General features: G+C 49.9%; 1 protein-coding gene across 1 annotated transcript in view; it reads right to left on the bottom strand.

Annotated features, from left to right (window-relative positions):
• ACAP3 (ArfGAP with coiled-coil, ankyrin repeat and PH domains 3) overlaps positions 1 to 16,051 on the bottom strand; it is a 218,547-nt gene that overhangs the window by 116,114 nt on the left and 86,382 nt on the right. Inside the window, 1 exon segment of the mRNA XM_089773021.1 lies at positions 6,852 to 6,909. Coding sequence (XP_089629147.1) covers positions 6,852 to 6,909 — 58 coding nt within the window.

Genomic DNA, 16,051 nt, shown 5'->3' with positions numbered 1-16,051 from the left:
GCAGGGCGGGAGCCGCTTTGGGCGCGTGCGCACATGGTTGCATGGCCCTGGCGGGCATTGAGGTGGTAGCTGGGACGCGGCGCCGCAGCTCTGTTGTGCAGCATGGCATGGGGGAGGGGGGCTGCGTTTGCACCCTTCGCACCCCTCCTGCGTATGGGCCTGAGTTTGCTCCAGATGTTTTCTCTGGATTTCTAGGGAGGAGGTTGAGAGTGGGGAAGAAAGCAAAGGCAGAGGCTGTGACGTTTAGCAACCTGGCAGACATTTATCAGATATAAAGGATCTGAGGATTTGGGGTTTTTTAAGCTGTGTAATGTGTGTAGAACCAAGAACCAGATCCCTGCAACATCGGAGGTACTCCAGCTAACAATCAGTCACTGCCCATGTCACAGTGACTTGGCAGGGGGGTGCAGCAGATGCAGGCAGACTTAGGATCCCAGGGAAATACTACCTGCGAGTAGTAAAGATCTGAAGGGTATTCTGGAATTCCCCACTGAGTGGTTCATGATACTAGATAGTTATTTTCATTAAGACCCTGGCTCCAGAGAGGGATGTGTTAGCAAGAACACTGCAGGCAGGGCATTTGATTCTCCTCTTAGTGTGACATTACAGACGGTTACCACGCCACTGACGTTAGTCCAAATGGCCCAGTTCTTTGTTTTAAAGATGGGTGCACAGCACGTCCTGTAAAGCTCTAGAGCTGAGTTCGGTTGAGTCCCACTGCAACCCACTCATTTAGTCACAACTGCTTGGAAAGTGTCCAGCAACAAGGGATTTCCATACACACACATACAGGGCTGTCCCTAGGGGGAGATGGGGCCTGGGGTAATACCCCTCAGGTGTGCGGCCCAGGGCAACTCCTCTGCCACAGATCCCATCCCTGCCCTGCCTCTGCTCCACCCCAGCTCTGCCCCTTCCTCAAGCCCCACCCAGCTCCACCTGCACTCTGCCCCCTTCCCGCCTCCCTGAGCAACACAGCCCAGGGAATTATAGGGCCTAGTGCAGGGCAGCAACAGGGGTCCCCAAAGAACTCACTGTGGAGGAGGGTATCTGGAGAGCCTGCTCCATTACCCTCCCAGCCCGCTGTGCCCGCTTCTCCACTCCCAAAGAAATGACAAACGCAAGAAGGGTTTGTTCAAAACCTGCCACCGAATGTTTCGGTTTTTGGACAAAATGAAAAACGCTGGCTTTTAACCATCAAAAATGTTTGGAAACTGATTTTTTTTTTCAGAAAACCCAGCAATTTTCCACTGGGGGGAGAAACCAAAATAGTCCATTTGAAAGAGGGGCAAGCCATTTTGAATAAATGTGGCCAACTCTCTCCACAGCCCATCCGGTGAGTAGATTGTCCCAGCTGTGTTAGCAGAGTAAGATCTGAATGCAGTTCTCACACTCCCCTTTCTCTCTTGTTCCTATCATTTGGCAGAACAGACCTGGGTGTTAGCAGACTATTTGTGCTGTTCCATCCAACCTAAAAGAAAGAAAACAAACCGAGGCAGCTCCTGTGCCATCTGGAGCCCAGATGGACAGCAGGGGCTTTGGACAGATCCTCTGGAAAGGAAACTCGGCTTATTCTGCAACGTGGCGGGTTTTAAAATACCTCCTCACACACACGGCCAAGGCTGTGTTCCTAGTAGCTGAGGGTCATGAAGCATGCACATGCTCTGAAATCATGTTCTTTAGCTTCAGAAAGACTCCTGAAATACTAAAAGGCTTGGGCACCATAGGAAGGAAAGCGTCTGCAACAGCTGGAGGCAAAGTTGAGGTCAGAGGGAAAGCAGTAGCCGGGTTTGCACAGTTTAGAAATAACTGTTTCTACCTCTAACTGGAGAAAGCAATTAAAGACCGAGAAACCCACCAAACCACAGGAAGGGCAGAGAGTTCAGTCTTAAACTTTAAGAGCCAGATCCTGACACCCTTACTTGTACTGAATAGCACCTTATTCCACAGGGCTGTGTCTAGACTGGCATGATTTTCCAGAAATGCTTTTAACGGAAAAGTTTTCTGTTAAAAGCATTTTCGGAAAAGAGCGTCTAAATTGGCACGGACGCTTTTCCGCAAAAGCACTTTTTGCGGAAAAGCGTCCGTGCCAATCTAGATGCACTTTTGCGCAAAAAAACCCCAATCGCCATTTTAGCCACCGGGGCTTTTTTGCGCAAAACAGTACTGTGCTGTCTACACTGGCCCTCTTGCGCAAATCAAGAGGGCTTTTGCCCGAACGGGAGCTGCATGGTATTTCCGCAAGAACACTGACAATCTTACATGAGATCGTCAGTGTTCTTGCGGAAATTCAAGCAGCCAGTGTAGACAGCTGGCATGTTTTTCCGCAAAAGCAGCTGATTTTGCGGAAAAACTGGCCAGTCTAGATACAGCCCAGGTGTTCCCAAGGAGGAAGGATTGCCAGTGGATAGAGCAGTGGTTTTCAAACTACAGGTCATGACCCAGGACAGGGTGGTGGAATGTCGAGCACTGGATCTTGTTGCTGTCAGGGGATCAGGTGACCAGCGGGGATGCTAAGGCAACTCCCTGCCTGTCCTGGCACCGCAGACTGTGCTGCGCCCCAGAAGTGGCCGGCAACAGGCCTGGCTCCTATATGGGGGGAGGAGGAGCACACAGGGCTCGTGCATTGCCCCTGCCCTGAGCACTAGCTCCGCACTCCCAGTGGCTGGGAACCTGCTGCTGGCTGGGGCTGTGGTGCCAGATGAAACAGGAAACTGCCTTTGCACCCCGCTGCACTGCTGACCGGGAGCCACTCAAGGTAAACCCCTCCTGCCTCAGGCCTGACCCACCCCCCAAAGCCGGAGACCCCTCCTATGCCCCAAGTCTCTCCTCCTCAGCCCCACCCTGGGGACTAAGGACTGTGAAACCCTCAAGCACCCTGGTAATCCAGACCATATAAACATTGCTATTAAATGTGAGCAAAACTAACAGAATTTGGTCCAGACCGAACCCTCAAAGCACAACCACTTTGAATTTCAATGGGGGCCTTTAGCTTCAAATTGCTGGCTCCAAACTCCCCTTTACTTGTTTTGGTTCCCAGCTGAGTGGACCAATTTCTGACTCTGACTGTTCTCCAAGAGTAGCCATCCCGGGAGATTTTGGTGCAAGACGGTAGAAACAGCATGAAAACTGATCTGATTTCATGAGACCTGTCATTCCACATGGAAGGTGCTTGGAGAGCAGCCTATCACGGATGACTGGAGAATGCCCAAAGACAGTCCCTGGCCACAGGAGCTCTAATTAATTAGCTCTCTTTTTAACTCATAAGCATTTATTTATTCATCTGCGCAAGGACGTTGTGAGTCCTGACGGTTCATAGAATTCTAGTGCTAACAAAGTGTTCCAGATTGACAAGTTTGGAAACCAACAGGCTTTACCCACAGACTAGCCAAAATAATGGCACTAATGAAATAATCAGAATGAGCTTCCTTGACTCTGTACAGCTAGGCTACGTCTACACTGCCATGATCTTGCGCAAATACTCTTTAACGCAAGAGTTCTTGCATTAAAGTATTTGCGCAAGAGAGCATCTACACAGGCATGTGCCTTTGCGCAAGAGATGTGCTTTTGTGCAAGAGCATCGGTGCCAGTGTAGACGCTTTCTTGCGCAAGGAAGCTCCGATGGCCATTTTAACCATCGGGCTTTCTTGCGCAAGAAATTCATGTTGCCTGTCTACACTGGCCTCTTGCGCAAGAACAGTTGTGCAGGAGGGCTTATTCCTGAGCGGGAGCATCATAGTTCTTGTGCAAGAAGCACTGATTTCACACATTAGAACGTCAGTGTTCTTGTGCAAGAACTCCCCGCCAGTGTAGACAGGCAGCATGTTTTTGCACAAAAGCGGCCGCTTTGGCGCAAGATCGCACCAATGTAGACACAGCCTTAAAGTCCCTCAGTCCTACCTCAGAGGGACAAAATAGGGGCCAGTGGACAATTCAGGGCTCTTTCCAATTTCCATGATGGGGGCTGATTAACTTAGACAGGTGCCTATGCACTGGGAACTAAACTAACACCACCTATTCATTTCCTGCAGACTACCAATTTCTTAGGGCTCGTGGCGTGAACAAAGCCAACCTCTGAGTCTGATGCGAAAGCTCTCTCTCCTTCTAGCTGCACACCATCTCCTGCTAAAATCCAAACCTGTTGCTGGTTCCTCTGCCACATTTCTGTCCTGTGTGCTTCTGTTCAGAAACAATGTGGCTGATGCCTCAGATGTTTGAAGGGATGACGTGATCTCATATCACTAAGTGTCTTGACTTGGATCCAAGACTGTTTCAACTCCTTTTCCATTAAAGCGCCTGGATATTGAAAACTGTTTTTGCTGATGGAGGATTTTGGATCCATAGCTGGTAATAGAGACCTCCCCAAGTGATGCAGTAGCACAGCCAGACCGATACTTGAAAACTTTAAAGGGACACAAGTGAGGTTAAAAAGCAGGAAATTTTGACCTGCCTTGTTGCTTTTTCCACATCTTTTTGCAACATCCATGTGTTTCTTTTTTGTTTCTTTGAATGCATTTTTTTGTTTAGCACTTGGTTCAATGCTGTGTTGTCTAAAATTAAAGTCCCATCATCCAGAGAAACATGCAGTAAGAGAAACCAGTCAGTGAGTAATGCCCAGCAGAAGAAACCCTCCATTAAACAGATCAACCATGCCAAGCTAAGCACTCACGCACACCCTTACCATAACAAGCATGCACATACAATAGGAGAGAGGAAGCGTAGTAGACAAGCAAGTTTCGGATTTGCACTTCCAATGGGGAAACGATGATCTTATGACTCAGGAAGTCTAGCTTCAGTGCAGTTTTGGTTCTATCCAGCAGAGGCCAGTGGTGAACTCCTCTGAAACGATAAGAGCTAAGACCACCACATTCGGGAGCCTCTTCTCCTAACTTAAAGCAAGGTCAGGGTTTGGTTGTGCCAGGATCATGGGATATGTCTGGAATTCAATTGTTTCTCATAAAATAGAACGGGCGGGGTCCGGCAGGAGGGAGTTATCACAGAGGGCAACAAGTACCCCAGCAGCAAGCCACTGGCCGGCAGCAGCCAACACCTCAGCCTGTCCTGGAAAGCAGCTGCTGGTCACAGTGTGGCCCCCCCCCACCTCCCCCCAGGGAGCACTGGTGGGCAGCCTGCACGGCCTCCCCAAACCCTTGGGCCAGGCAGCTCCCAGCTGTGGTCTCTCACAGCTGGTCGGGAAGGAATAAATTGCCTAGAGGTGTTGTGGAATCTCCATCACTGAAGATATTTAAGAGCAGGTTAGACAGACATCTGTCAGGGATGATCTAGACAGTGCTTAGTCCTGCTGTGAGGGCAGGAGACTGGACTCGATGACCTCTCAAGGTCTTAGACCTGCAATGAGGAGTAACGGTAGTTCAAATTAGGAGCTTTAATTCGAACTACCTAGCCCGTGCTGCGTGTAGCCGCGGGCAGGGAGTTCAAACTACCAGGCATTTAAAAATGGCGGCGCCCGGGAACATGCAAATAAAGCCCAGGGTATTTTAATCTCGGGCTTCATTTGCAAGTTCAAATGACTAAATTAGCCACCGTAGTTCGAACTAGGGTGGCTAGTGTAGACATACCCCCATTGTCCTGGCACAACCAAATCCTGTCCTTGCTTTAAGTTACACTCAGAGGAAGCTGCCTACCAAATTTTGTAGTTCTGACTCTACCATTTAGGAAGAGTTCTTGATCGGACAGACACACTCACTCACAGAGGCTACGTCTAGACTGCTGCTTTTTTTCGGAAAAAGGTTCGCAAATTGCGCTGCGCAATCTGCGTTCCTTTTTCCGATTTTTTTTTTGGAAGAGGAATACAGGGCTTCTGAAAGAGCACGTCTGCTCTCCCACAAAAAATGTCGGAAAAGCAGACGAGTTCTCTGGACACAGCGGAGTTTTTCCAGGATATCTCCAGCATCCCAGAAAAACTCCATAGTCTAGACATAGATAGATAGACAGACAGACAAACTCACTCAAATATATAGTTGATAATAGTTTGCATTTCGATAGCACCTTTCATCCAAGAACTTCAAAGCCCTTTAAAAACCTTCATTAAGCTACAGAAAGTCTGTGCATGATAGGTGTTATCTTTAGTTTGCTGATGGAAGAAAGGCAGGGCAGAGAAGCTAGAGTTGCACAACAAGACTTTGGCAGAGACTGGAGTAGAATCCAGGAATCCTGAACTTCCTCAGTGGAGCTCTAACCAATAGGCCAGACATCCTCTCCCAAGGGAAAATATTTCAGCCGACTGTGACAATAGCAAATGGTTTTTAAGACTTTAGAACACTAGAAACAGATTCAACGCAACATGGGAAAAACCATTCCCAGTTGAACACCACACACTCTCCATGGGTGAACCCCAGCTTTGCATTAATGTGCACTATTGTAACCAACTGAGACTGCGTACATACAGACATCATAACCAGGCGAACACTGCACGTTTGTTTCGGTCACAGTGGCACTGAGAGGCCATAGCTGAAGCGACAGCTACACCGAATTAGGTGTTGCACAGCCGTCGCACAAGACACATCCCGGCCCCAAAGCGCTCCCCGTCCAAATAGACAAGAGCAACACACCGTGGAAGGGGAAACAGAGACACAATAAAGTGGAGCTCTCCTGACCGCATTTCAGCTAAAAGGGAGCAACCAGCTCCCTTGTGTACAGCTGAGCAGCCGTGGCTGCAGACAGCCAGAACAGGAAAGCATGATCATATACACTAAGCCAGCATATCAAACAATGATTTCCTGACCGTCTGAGCAGGGGCCCTTTGCCCAGAATAAGATGGGGTGGCCACGTCCCTAACCCAAAGACCCGCCCTCATCTCCCCCAATGCCTCTCCCTCAGCTTCTCTATCTTACCTTGTCCAGCTTCGCTTCTATCTCCACCACATCTGTTTCCACTTCATCTATGGTCGCCCTGTAATCAGAACAGCAAAAAGGGGGAATCAGCTGGTTGCCTAAACACAGGTGATGGGCAGAAAAGCCAAACTGTCCTGGAAAGGCAAATATCAGGAGGGCTCCAAAAGACAGAGGAGAGAGGTGAAAATTCACACACACACCAATTGGGGTTTCCTGTACAGAAGTTGCCATAAAAGCCGAGAATTCCATTTCCAGGATCCTACATTATCTGGGGTGGATTTTGCTCTTAGGCCAATGAAAAGCTATTGGAAGGAGGGGAGGACATTAATGACAATCTCCTGTCAGTGTCACTGGCTAGTTACTGGGCTGTATTGACCGAGGGCAACATACAGCAAAACCACCACCCACTGGGTCTTCTGATTTCATTTACACTCACGTAAATAGGGAGTAACTGTTAAGTTACAGCATGAACAAGAGGAGAATCAGACCCTAAAGGGAAAATGTACAACTGAGCTAAATGGGGGCACCTCCCACTGTCAGCCAGCATTAGCTGTGCCTGCTCATTAGCTGTGAAACTGGATCCTGGGTCATAACGATACCTCAAAACCACCCACACATTGGCTTGCCTCTTCTAAAGCCCAGCAAACCTTGAGCCCAAGATGGGCCTTTCTTGGTCCCGTTACTATCTCCCTCACACATGCCTCTGAGCCCTACACTAGGACTTTATTTAGAAATAACCCCCCTCAGGTCGAATTTATAAGCAGAGCGTCCACACGACCCAGCCCGTTAGTTAATAATGGGCCGCTTAATTCGAAATCCATACTCTTGCTTTTCATCAGCAGTAATGCTAATTCCAAAATAGATATTTTGAAATAGCGGGAGTGTAGACGCTCCGGTATCACTATTTCAAAATAAGTCATCCCCAGAGTCATTCGAACGAATTACTCCCCAGGGCTTCCTGGGGTTCTAAGTCCGAGGTAGCGAGTCCACATTAACGGAGCCTGCCTGGGACTAATTTTGAGGCTTCCCTGCAGTGTGGACACACAAGTTCGATTTTGTTAAATCGGGAGTTAAGTCAACTTTGCTAATTTCAAAAAATAGACACGGCCTGAGCGTTACCCTTAGCAGCCTGGCCGTCTGAGGGAGAGATCCATTCAGTGCTTATAGGATCTGTTTTCTCTCCATTCGTTGGGTGCTGGTGACAGGATGAAGCCATTCAGATTTGGGCCTCCCCCACTACGGGAAACATGCAAATGACGTTGGCAAAAGGCTTTGGGATAAATCCACTTTTCTCTCAGGCAAGACTCTGCCTGCACGTGAGGTAACGCAGAAGCCTTCCCTAGGAGACCAGCTTGCTGGGATCACATGTCCACAGCTGGGCAGCTGTTCCCTTCAGCAAGCACCTGGAAATGTGGTCCACCTCACAGCAATCTGGAGCCCCACACAGATGCAACCCAGAGTCCACTGCTTTTTAGAAGTCCAGCCTTGGGCACGTGTCCAGGTAAAAGGTTTGGGCGGAAGGATGTGCTGGCCCAGCACCAATTCATGGGGTTTTATTACAGCCCAGGATGTGATGCACACAATTCCAAAAGGAAACAGGAGAAAATCCATGGGGTATTAGTCGATCAGACAACACAATCTATTCTCTAAAGGCTCTTGTTTTAAGTGGATGAACAGGTGCCTAAGGACAGGCTGCTGAAACATGAAGGACAAATAAAAAATGATTGATAGGGCAGAGTCACAGAATTTGGACCCAGATCCAAACTTCCACTGCATTGGGGAGGAGAGTTTGGCTCTGATCATATAAACATAGAAATATCAGGCTGGAGGGGACCTTGGGAGCAGTGTTTCCTATAAGCTGATCCAGCCACCCAGGAGAAATTCAAATGCTGCTCCTCTGATTAGTAGAGCGCCCACAGCTGGCAGCATGTGAGTCTACTGGTGGTGCACATCCACACATGCTTAGTGTACATCACAACATTTATTCTGCACACAAAAGGAAAAAATTAGAGGGAACGTTGCTTGACAGGCCATGTGATGTTGTGATTCAGCCCATCTCTCTCTCTTGCAGAAGTCATGCAAGTAGCAGGGAAAACTCAACACTTCTCCACATTCAACAGTCTTCCAAGGGAAATAAACAAACAGCACCTCCTATAGGGGAACACAGTTCCCATCCAACACTGCTACAAGGTGGCCGACATCCTGTGGCCCAAATGGAGACCGGAGACTCCCTCCCCACAAAGGAAATAAATCAAATAGAAGTCCAGGCACTGATCTCGAGCAGGTCAGCTCTGTCCTGAACCTTTAAGGTGATCACAGATCCCAGTTTTAGGAGCAAGCACCTCTCCCAACAATGCCCATAAACCTTCCTTGGGGTGCTGTGAGAAGCCAGATGATTCAGAAGACTTACAGTGCACGTTCAGTGACAACACCAACCATGTGATGCAGCACATGGCTGTGTGAATTCTCCTCCTTGCACGCTATGCCTGTCCCTATTACAGTCCTGCCACCATGGGCGGACGAGAGTTTTGCGGGGCCCACGGCAGCACAATTTCGTGGGGGCCCCCTTTGGAGAGAAAATAGAAAAAAGGCGTCAAATGCGCAAATCGAAAGTTATTTTTCATATTAAATGTGAATTGGGTAAATTTGATCGAAATTTAATTTAGTTGGATATTTTTTATTTTAATTATATTGTAATTCATTCTTAAACACAATTCTGCATTAATAATTAAACATTTTCATTTATATTTAAGTCTACTATAGCTGTCTAGCTCTTTTGGCAGCACATTCTTTAATTATGTCAGTAAAGTCCATTTCTTTACACAGGTCGTTTTCAATCGATATAATCGAAAGACCTACAAAACGCTCCTGGCTCACAGTCGATTCTCTTTGGCTGCCCATGACTGGTATTTGCCAGGCAGCGTTGGGTGTTCTGCAGCCAGGCAGCATTGGGACTTGTGGGGGCCAGGTGGAGTGTGGGTGTTGAGACTTGGAGGAGAGCGGGGGGCGTGTGGGTGTTGGGGCTTGGGGGTAGACAGCATTGGGTGTTGAGGAGAGGCAGCATGTGGCTGTTGGGACTTGGGGGTCCAGGCAGCATTAGGTGTTGGCATTTGCGGGGAGACAGGCAGTGTGTGGGTGCTGGGATTTGGGGGGCAGGCAGCGTGTGGGTGTTGGGACTTGGGGGGGGACAGGGAGTGTGTGGGTGCTGGGAATTGCAGAGGCAGGCAGCGTGTGGGTGTTGGGACTTGGGGGTAGGCAGCATTGGGTGTTGGGGAGAGGCAGCATGTGGGTATTGGGACTTGGGGGGCAGGCAGCGTGTGGGTACTCGGGTTGGGGGGCAGGCAGGGTGTGGCTACGTGGAGGATGGCGCACAGATGGGCCATAGGGAGGACCAGCGGGCAGGGGTGTCTGACTCATCAGACAGGCCAAAATGACCATTTCAGCCTCTCAAACAGCTCCTGGCTGGGCAGGGGCAGCTGGCAACTCCCCCTGCTCCCAGGGACGTGTGGGGGGACGGGCGCTGTTTGTGGAGCTGGATCGCGCTGCGCCCACGAGTGGGGGGAGGTGGGGACTGGCGAGAGGAGACGGGGTCTCCCCGGCGGGCGGGTCGCTCTGCCCCCGGGCGCGACGGGAAAGGGGTCTGGGCTCCCCCCGGGGGAGAGACTGCGCCACCCCCAGCCTCTCTCTGGGCAGAGCAGGAGGGTGGAGCAGCAGGATACCTGGGGGCCATGGGCAGGCGTCGCCCTTCGCCTCCATGGTAACGAGCTGCCGCCACGCGCATGCCACGGGCTAACGGAGACACTCGTGGACCCGCAGCGAAGGGCAGCGGCGGAGGCAGCTCCAGGAGGTAAGAGCAGCAGCGGCAGATACACGGCAGGGCGAGGCCTATTGAAGCGCGGGGCCCGGGGCAGCCGCCCCACTCGCCCAGTTGCTTTGAAGGAGAATTAATACCCAGTGTATGTGAGGACAATAAGGTCTTTGGGGCAAGGACGGTTCTTTTTTTAATGACATACAGCACCAAACACAATGGGCCTGATCCACAACTCTGGTCTCTGGGTGCTACTGACCGCTACAGAAATACGCAAATAATCACGATGGTGTTCTTGCTGAATGCTGGGAGGGGCGAGGGAAGGTCCTCTCTGCCATCCTGGGCCTTCAGGTTCTGAGGCTGTTTTGTTGTTTCCTAAGGGTCATGGCAAGCGGTGGGACTGTTTCCTTAGGGGGGAGCAGAAACAAACTGGTCTACGTCATGTAATCTCCTAGCAGTCAATGCAGCAGTGTGTTTAGAAGGGTGTGTGAAAGGGTTCTCATTGCCTGAGGGTGCTCTGCACACGGAGAGTTCACAGTCATAGGACACACTGCCGCATGACCTGTTGTGACTGAACATTAAGTGCATGTTGTCAGACATCAGCATCACCTGGTTCCTCGCGTGCAGAGAGTTCAGGTTCGGCTGGGCTCACGCCAGAGCCGGATGGCGGGGGGGAATTTTTCTGAGCAAGACCTTCTATCTCACCCCCTCTCTTGCTTCCTCTCATGTTTTACGCTTCTGGGAGGGGTTAACGAGACCCACCTGACCTGGGTGCCTGTAGACTCAGCAGAATCGCTCTGCATCTCCAGGCTGCAGCCAAGAACCCAAGATCCCGTTGTAATCTTATAAGGGGCAGAACCATTCCCTGCACTATCCAGAGAGTTTGAGATGTGGAAGCCCTGGATCGGAATGCTGAGAAGTGCTCTGCTCCGGCTTCAAGGACCAACATCTAAGCAGGAAAGTCTGAGATGAAAGGTTTCTCTTCACCGCTAGAAGAGGGGCACCAAAGGTAGCACCAACACACACACACACACACACACACACACACACACACACACACACACACACACACACACACACACACACACACACACACACACACGAGTCTGCTCTAGGAAGACCCCAACAAGGACTGGGAGTCCATTCTCCAGGCACAGTGAGCGCTCAAGGGGGAGGGCTAGCAGTGCTAGGGCATTTGTGCATGTGGTTATTATTTGTATAAGGTGACCCCTTAGAGACCCCAGATGAAATAGAATCCCACGTCTGTCAAGCCTTGTACAGTCTTTTCGTAAGAGGCAGTCCCTGCCTTGAAGAGTTTACAATCCAAGCAAGGAAAAAGCACGAGAGGGGAAATAGAGAGTGCAAGGGTATGTCTACACTACCCTCCTAGTTCGAACTAGGAGGTAATGTATGCATACCGCACTTGCTAATGAAGCCCGGGATTTGAATTTCCCGGGCTTCATTAGCATAAGCGGGGAGCCGCCATTTTTAAATCCCCGCTGCTTCGAACCCCGTGTAGCGCGGCTACACGGGGCTCGAACTAGGTAGTTCGGACTAGGGTGCCTATTCCGAACTACCGGTACACCTCGTTTCACGAGGAGTAACGGTAGTTCGGAATAGGACCCTAGTCCGAACTACCTAGTTCGAGCCCCGTGTAGCCGCGCTACACGGGGTTCGAAGCAGCGGGGATTTAAAAATGGCGGCTCCCCGCTTATGCTAATGAAGCCCGGGAAATTCAAATCCCGGGCTTCATTAGCAAGTGCGGTATGCATACATTACCCCGCTAGTTCGAACTAGCGGGGTAGTGTAGACATACCCCAAGTGACTTGCCCAAGGTCATCCAGTAGATCAGTGGCAGAGGTGGAATCAGAACGTGCCTATTCATTGATCAGCACTATCTCCTTACAGAGCTGCTCAGAATGGGGCTGAGACCATCAGCATGTGTCATGTAGGCTGCTATCGGATCTGCCTGCAGTAATGAATTTTTCAGTCTCCTCCAACCAGGGTTGGATTTGAACTAGCATATCAGAGGATCCTGTTATGTTCTGTGTTACCCCAGCTCCAGTCAATGCAAAATAGAGCTGCTAAGATCATTTGCCTTGTCTGTCTTCTGTCCACATCCCCTCCCTCCAGTCAGTCCCCCATTGCTATCGTATCCAACTTCTCTGGCCTTGTATTGGTCTGACCTCCGTGCCTAGAGACCTTCTCTCCCCAGCATTTGAACCCTTCTAACGTAGAGGCCAAGCTGGAATATTTTGGATTACATGACTTGAGAATTTATGACAGAGCTAGGGGAAGAACCCAGGAGTCCTGGGGTGCAACTCTCAGGGGTTCTCAAAGTGTGGTCTGTGGACTGACTGTCTTGCAGGTGGGCTGCAGGATTGGGGCTTGCTTACTCCCCCCCCCCCCCCCGCCCACAGAGGGGAGCCTGAGCTGGTGTTCTAGCCCTGCCCCCTCACTGTTTGGAGTGCCAGTGTCAGCTTCCCACTGCAGGAGGAGGGGGACAAGCTTTTTGGTCCAGATCCAGCTTGTGGGGGGAGGAAGCAGCTCTGTGCACTGCTGCTCCCCCTCTCCCAGCTGGGGGAATGGCAGCACAGGAAAATGTTCCCCTGGAGGCTTTCCCTGCCGCTCCCATTGGCTGGAACTCTGGCCAATGGGAGCAGCAGGGGGCGGGGCCTGGGAGCAGCAAGGTCCCAAACCCTGCACTGCCATCTCTTACCCTCTCCCGCGGAGACCTCCTCACCCTCAGCCCGCTCCTGCTCCCTCTCTCCCCCTACCCTCAGCCCCCTCCTGCATAGAATCATAGAGCTGGAAGAGACCTCAGGAGGTCATCAACCTCTCTCCTGCCCAGATCTCACATTCCCACCCCATCCTGCACCCATTTTGTCATCATGGGTGGTTGGCTGCTGGTCTGCAAAAAGGTTTGTGTTGAGCAGGGTGGGCTGCAGGCCAAATGTGTAGAGACTCGCTGGTGTAAATTGAGCACAGCCCTAGGCTGTGTCTACACTGGGCCACTTATTCCGGAAAATCAGCCGCTTTTCCGGAATAAGCTGTGAGCTGTCTACACTGGCCCTTGAATTTCCGGAAAAGCGACGATGCTCTACTGTACAAAATCAGCCGCTATTCCGGAAAAACTATTCTGCTCCCGCTCGGGCATAAGTCCTTATTCCGGAACACTGTTCCGGAAAAGGGCCAGTGTAGACAGCCGAGAAGTCTTTTCCGGAAAAGTGCGTCTACATTGGCCACAGACGCTTTTCCGGAAAAAAGGCTTTTCCGGAAAAGCAGCCTGCCAATGTAGACGCTCCTTTTCCGGAAAAACTGAAAACGGAATAGTATTCCGTTTTAAGCATTTCCGGAAATTCATGCCAGTGTAGACACAGCCCTACTGTCTTTAGAAAAAGTTCAGGATGGATTCAACGAAGTTACACATCCAACTTCTATTTGGGTTCCTAACTTCCACTGAAATCGACAGCTTAAGAAAATCTACAACTGTGTAAATTAACGCAGCTCCAGAAAACTTCACTGTTTCTTCCTTCATAACATTTCTAAGACAAAGCCATCACTCTCTGTGCTTGCTTTCAAGTTCTCCTCAAGACCCTCATCTTCTCACTTCTTGTTTATAGGAACTCTCTGGGCCCACTCTACGCTAGCGGATAATACAGCCTTTGATTTCTAACCGCCTGTTTTGAACGATAGAAAACCATCCCACCCTTAAATTAAGTCCAGTCCCTCGCTCCACGGAGGTCTGCTGATTTACACCAGCTCAAGAGCTGGCCTTTATTTGCTGAGGTTTAACAGCTACAGGGCAGATTGTTTATCTTTTACATATTTGTTTCTGAACCAGATGCTTTAATTGGTTACACACAGCCCTTCCCAATCTGCTATAAATGTGGTTTCCATAAAGAGATCTTTCCCATAGCTGTTAAGCCTCAAAGAGTATGTGTATTGTTTTAAGAATTAAGGAGTCTAGTTACCTAGTTTCTAATAACTGTCTTGTTAAATCTAAATTAGCTGCATATTTGGAAACTGTGATGTACTGCTTTGAGTTTATTATACCCCCTCCCCACCAAGCCACACGATGTTACTCATGAGCAAGAGAAAGCTTCATATGTTATCAGCATCCTCTCTTTTCATGCAAAACTGTTTCTGTCTTGTGGTTTGACTGTATCCTTCCTGGCCATTTTGGCCATGATGGGCCATATTCTGGTTTAGATCAGGGCTACTCAACACGCGGCCCATTTGTTTGCGGCCTGCGGTGCGGTTTGGGTTTATAAGGGCTCAACACGTGGCCTGCAGGTGGGATCCTTTGAACATGGCCTCCACTGGGAACACACTCCACAGCTGCGAGGCATAGGGCTGCCAGGTGTCCAGTTTTCGCCCGGACAGTTTGGTATTCAGGTCCCCCGTCCAGTAAAAAAAACAAACAGAAAATACCAGATATTTGAAATGTCCGGTATTTCCGGTTTCCCTCGGACGGAACCCTGGCAGAGACATTTTCCCCCTGCTGCGTCTGGGGTGGGAGTGAGGAGTGCAGGGCCATTTAAAGGTGCAGCGACAGTTTTGTTTTTTTGGTTTTTTTTTTTTTTGCTCAACAACTTTGGTCTCCCAGGGTTTTTTTTTGTTCAACCAAGTTTGCCATGTTCGGGATTTTGTTGAAAGCATCTGGCAAGCTCACCTAGGCGGGGTGAACATTGAAAGACACAAGCGGATGGGCTGACTGGAACAGCGGGTACAGAGTGTCGGCATTTCTAGCACCCAGGGAGGAGGTGCTGGGAGCACCGGGGCATTGTGGGATGTGCTGGCTACTTAGCCTTGTGGTCCGAGCCTGAGAGGTGTTAACTGGCTTACGCTAGCCACATTTGGGTCTGCGGCTTAAGGCTTAATCTTTGTATTCATGCCCATCAGTGTGAACAAAGATATTTGCATATATTTGCATATATATTCAACCACACTTAATTTGTGGCCCTCGGGATGTGGTGTGAGTATCATTGTGGCCTCTGGGGCTTCCAAAGTTGAGTAGCCCTGGTTTAGATTAAACCAGTCTAAATCCTTTGCGGTCAAAGGCATTGTATCTTCTTGCATCCGTATTGTACTGGGCCCAGGATCTGCTTTCTCTCCTTTGTCTGGGTTCTGTAGCAAGGCACCTATCATTTCTACATGTGCCAGGTATGCTCTGACTCCTTGCAACCGTGAGACGTACTGAAGTCCCACTGATGCGCTGTGCAGAAAGTTTCTCACTGCTTACTTAGAGAAACTGACACTCCCCCCAAAACAAATCTACTTCCTGATATAAGCCAAAGTTTCAACGCAGAGGAAGTGTCGTGAATTGCTCATCACCGTTTTGTGCTCCAGAAGATGACCTGGGATCTGTTTTTTTCAAACAACATTGGAT

This window comes from Pelodiscus sinensis, chromosome 24 (assembly GCF_052426305.1).
Source record: "Pelodiscus sinensis isolate ZL-2025 chromosome 24, ASM5242630v1, whole genome shotgun sequence".
Lineage (NCBI taxonomy): Eukaryota > Metazoa > Chordata > Testudines > Trionychidae > Pelodiscus > Pelodiscus sinensis.
Note: the sequence above shows the minus strand (reverse complement) of the source record. Positions and strands in the feature narration are given on the sequence as shown.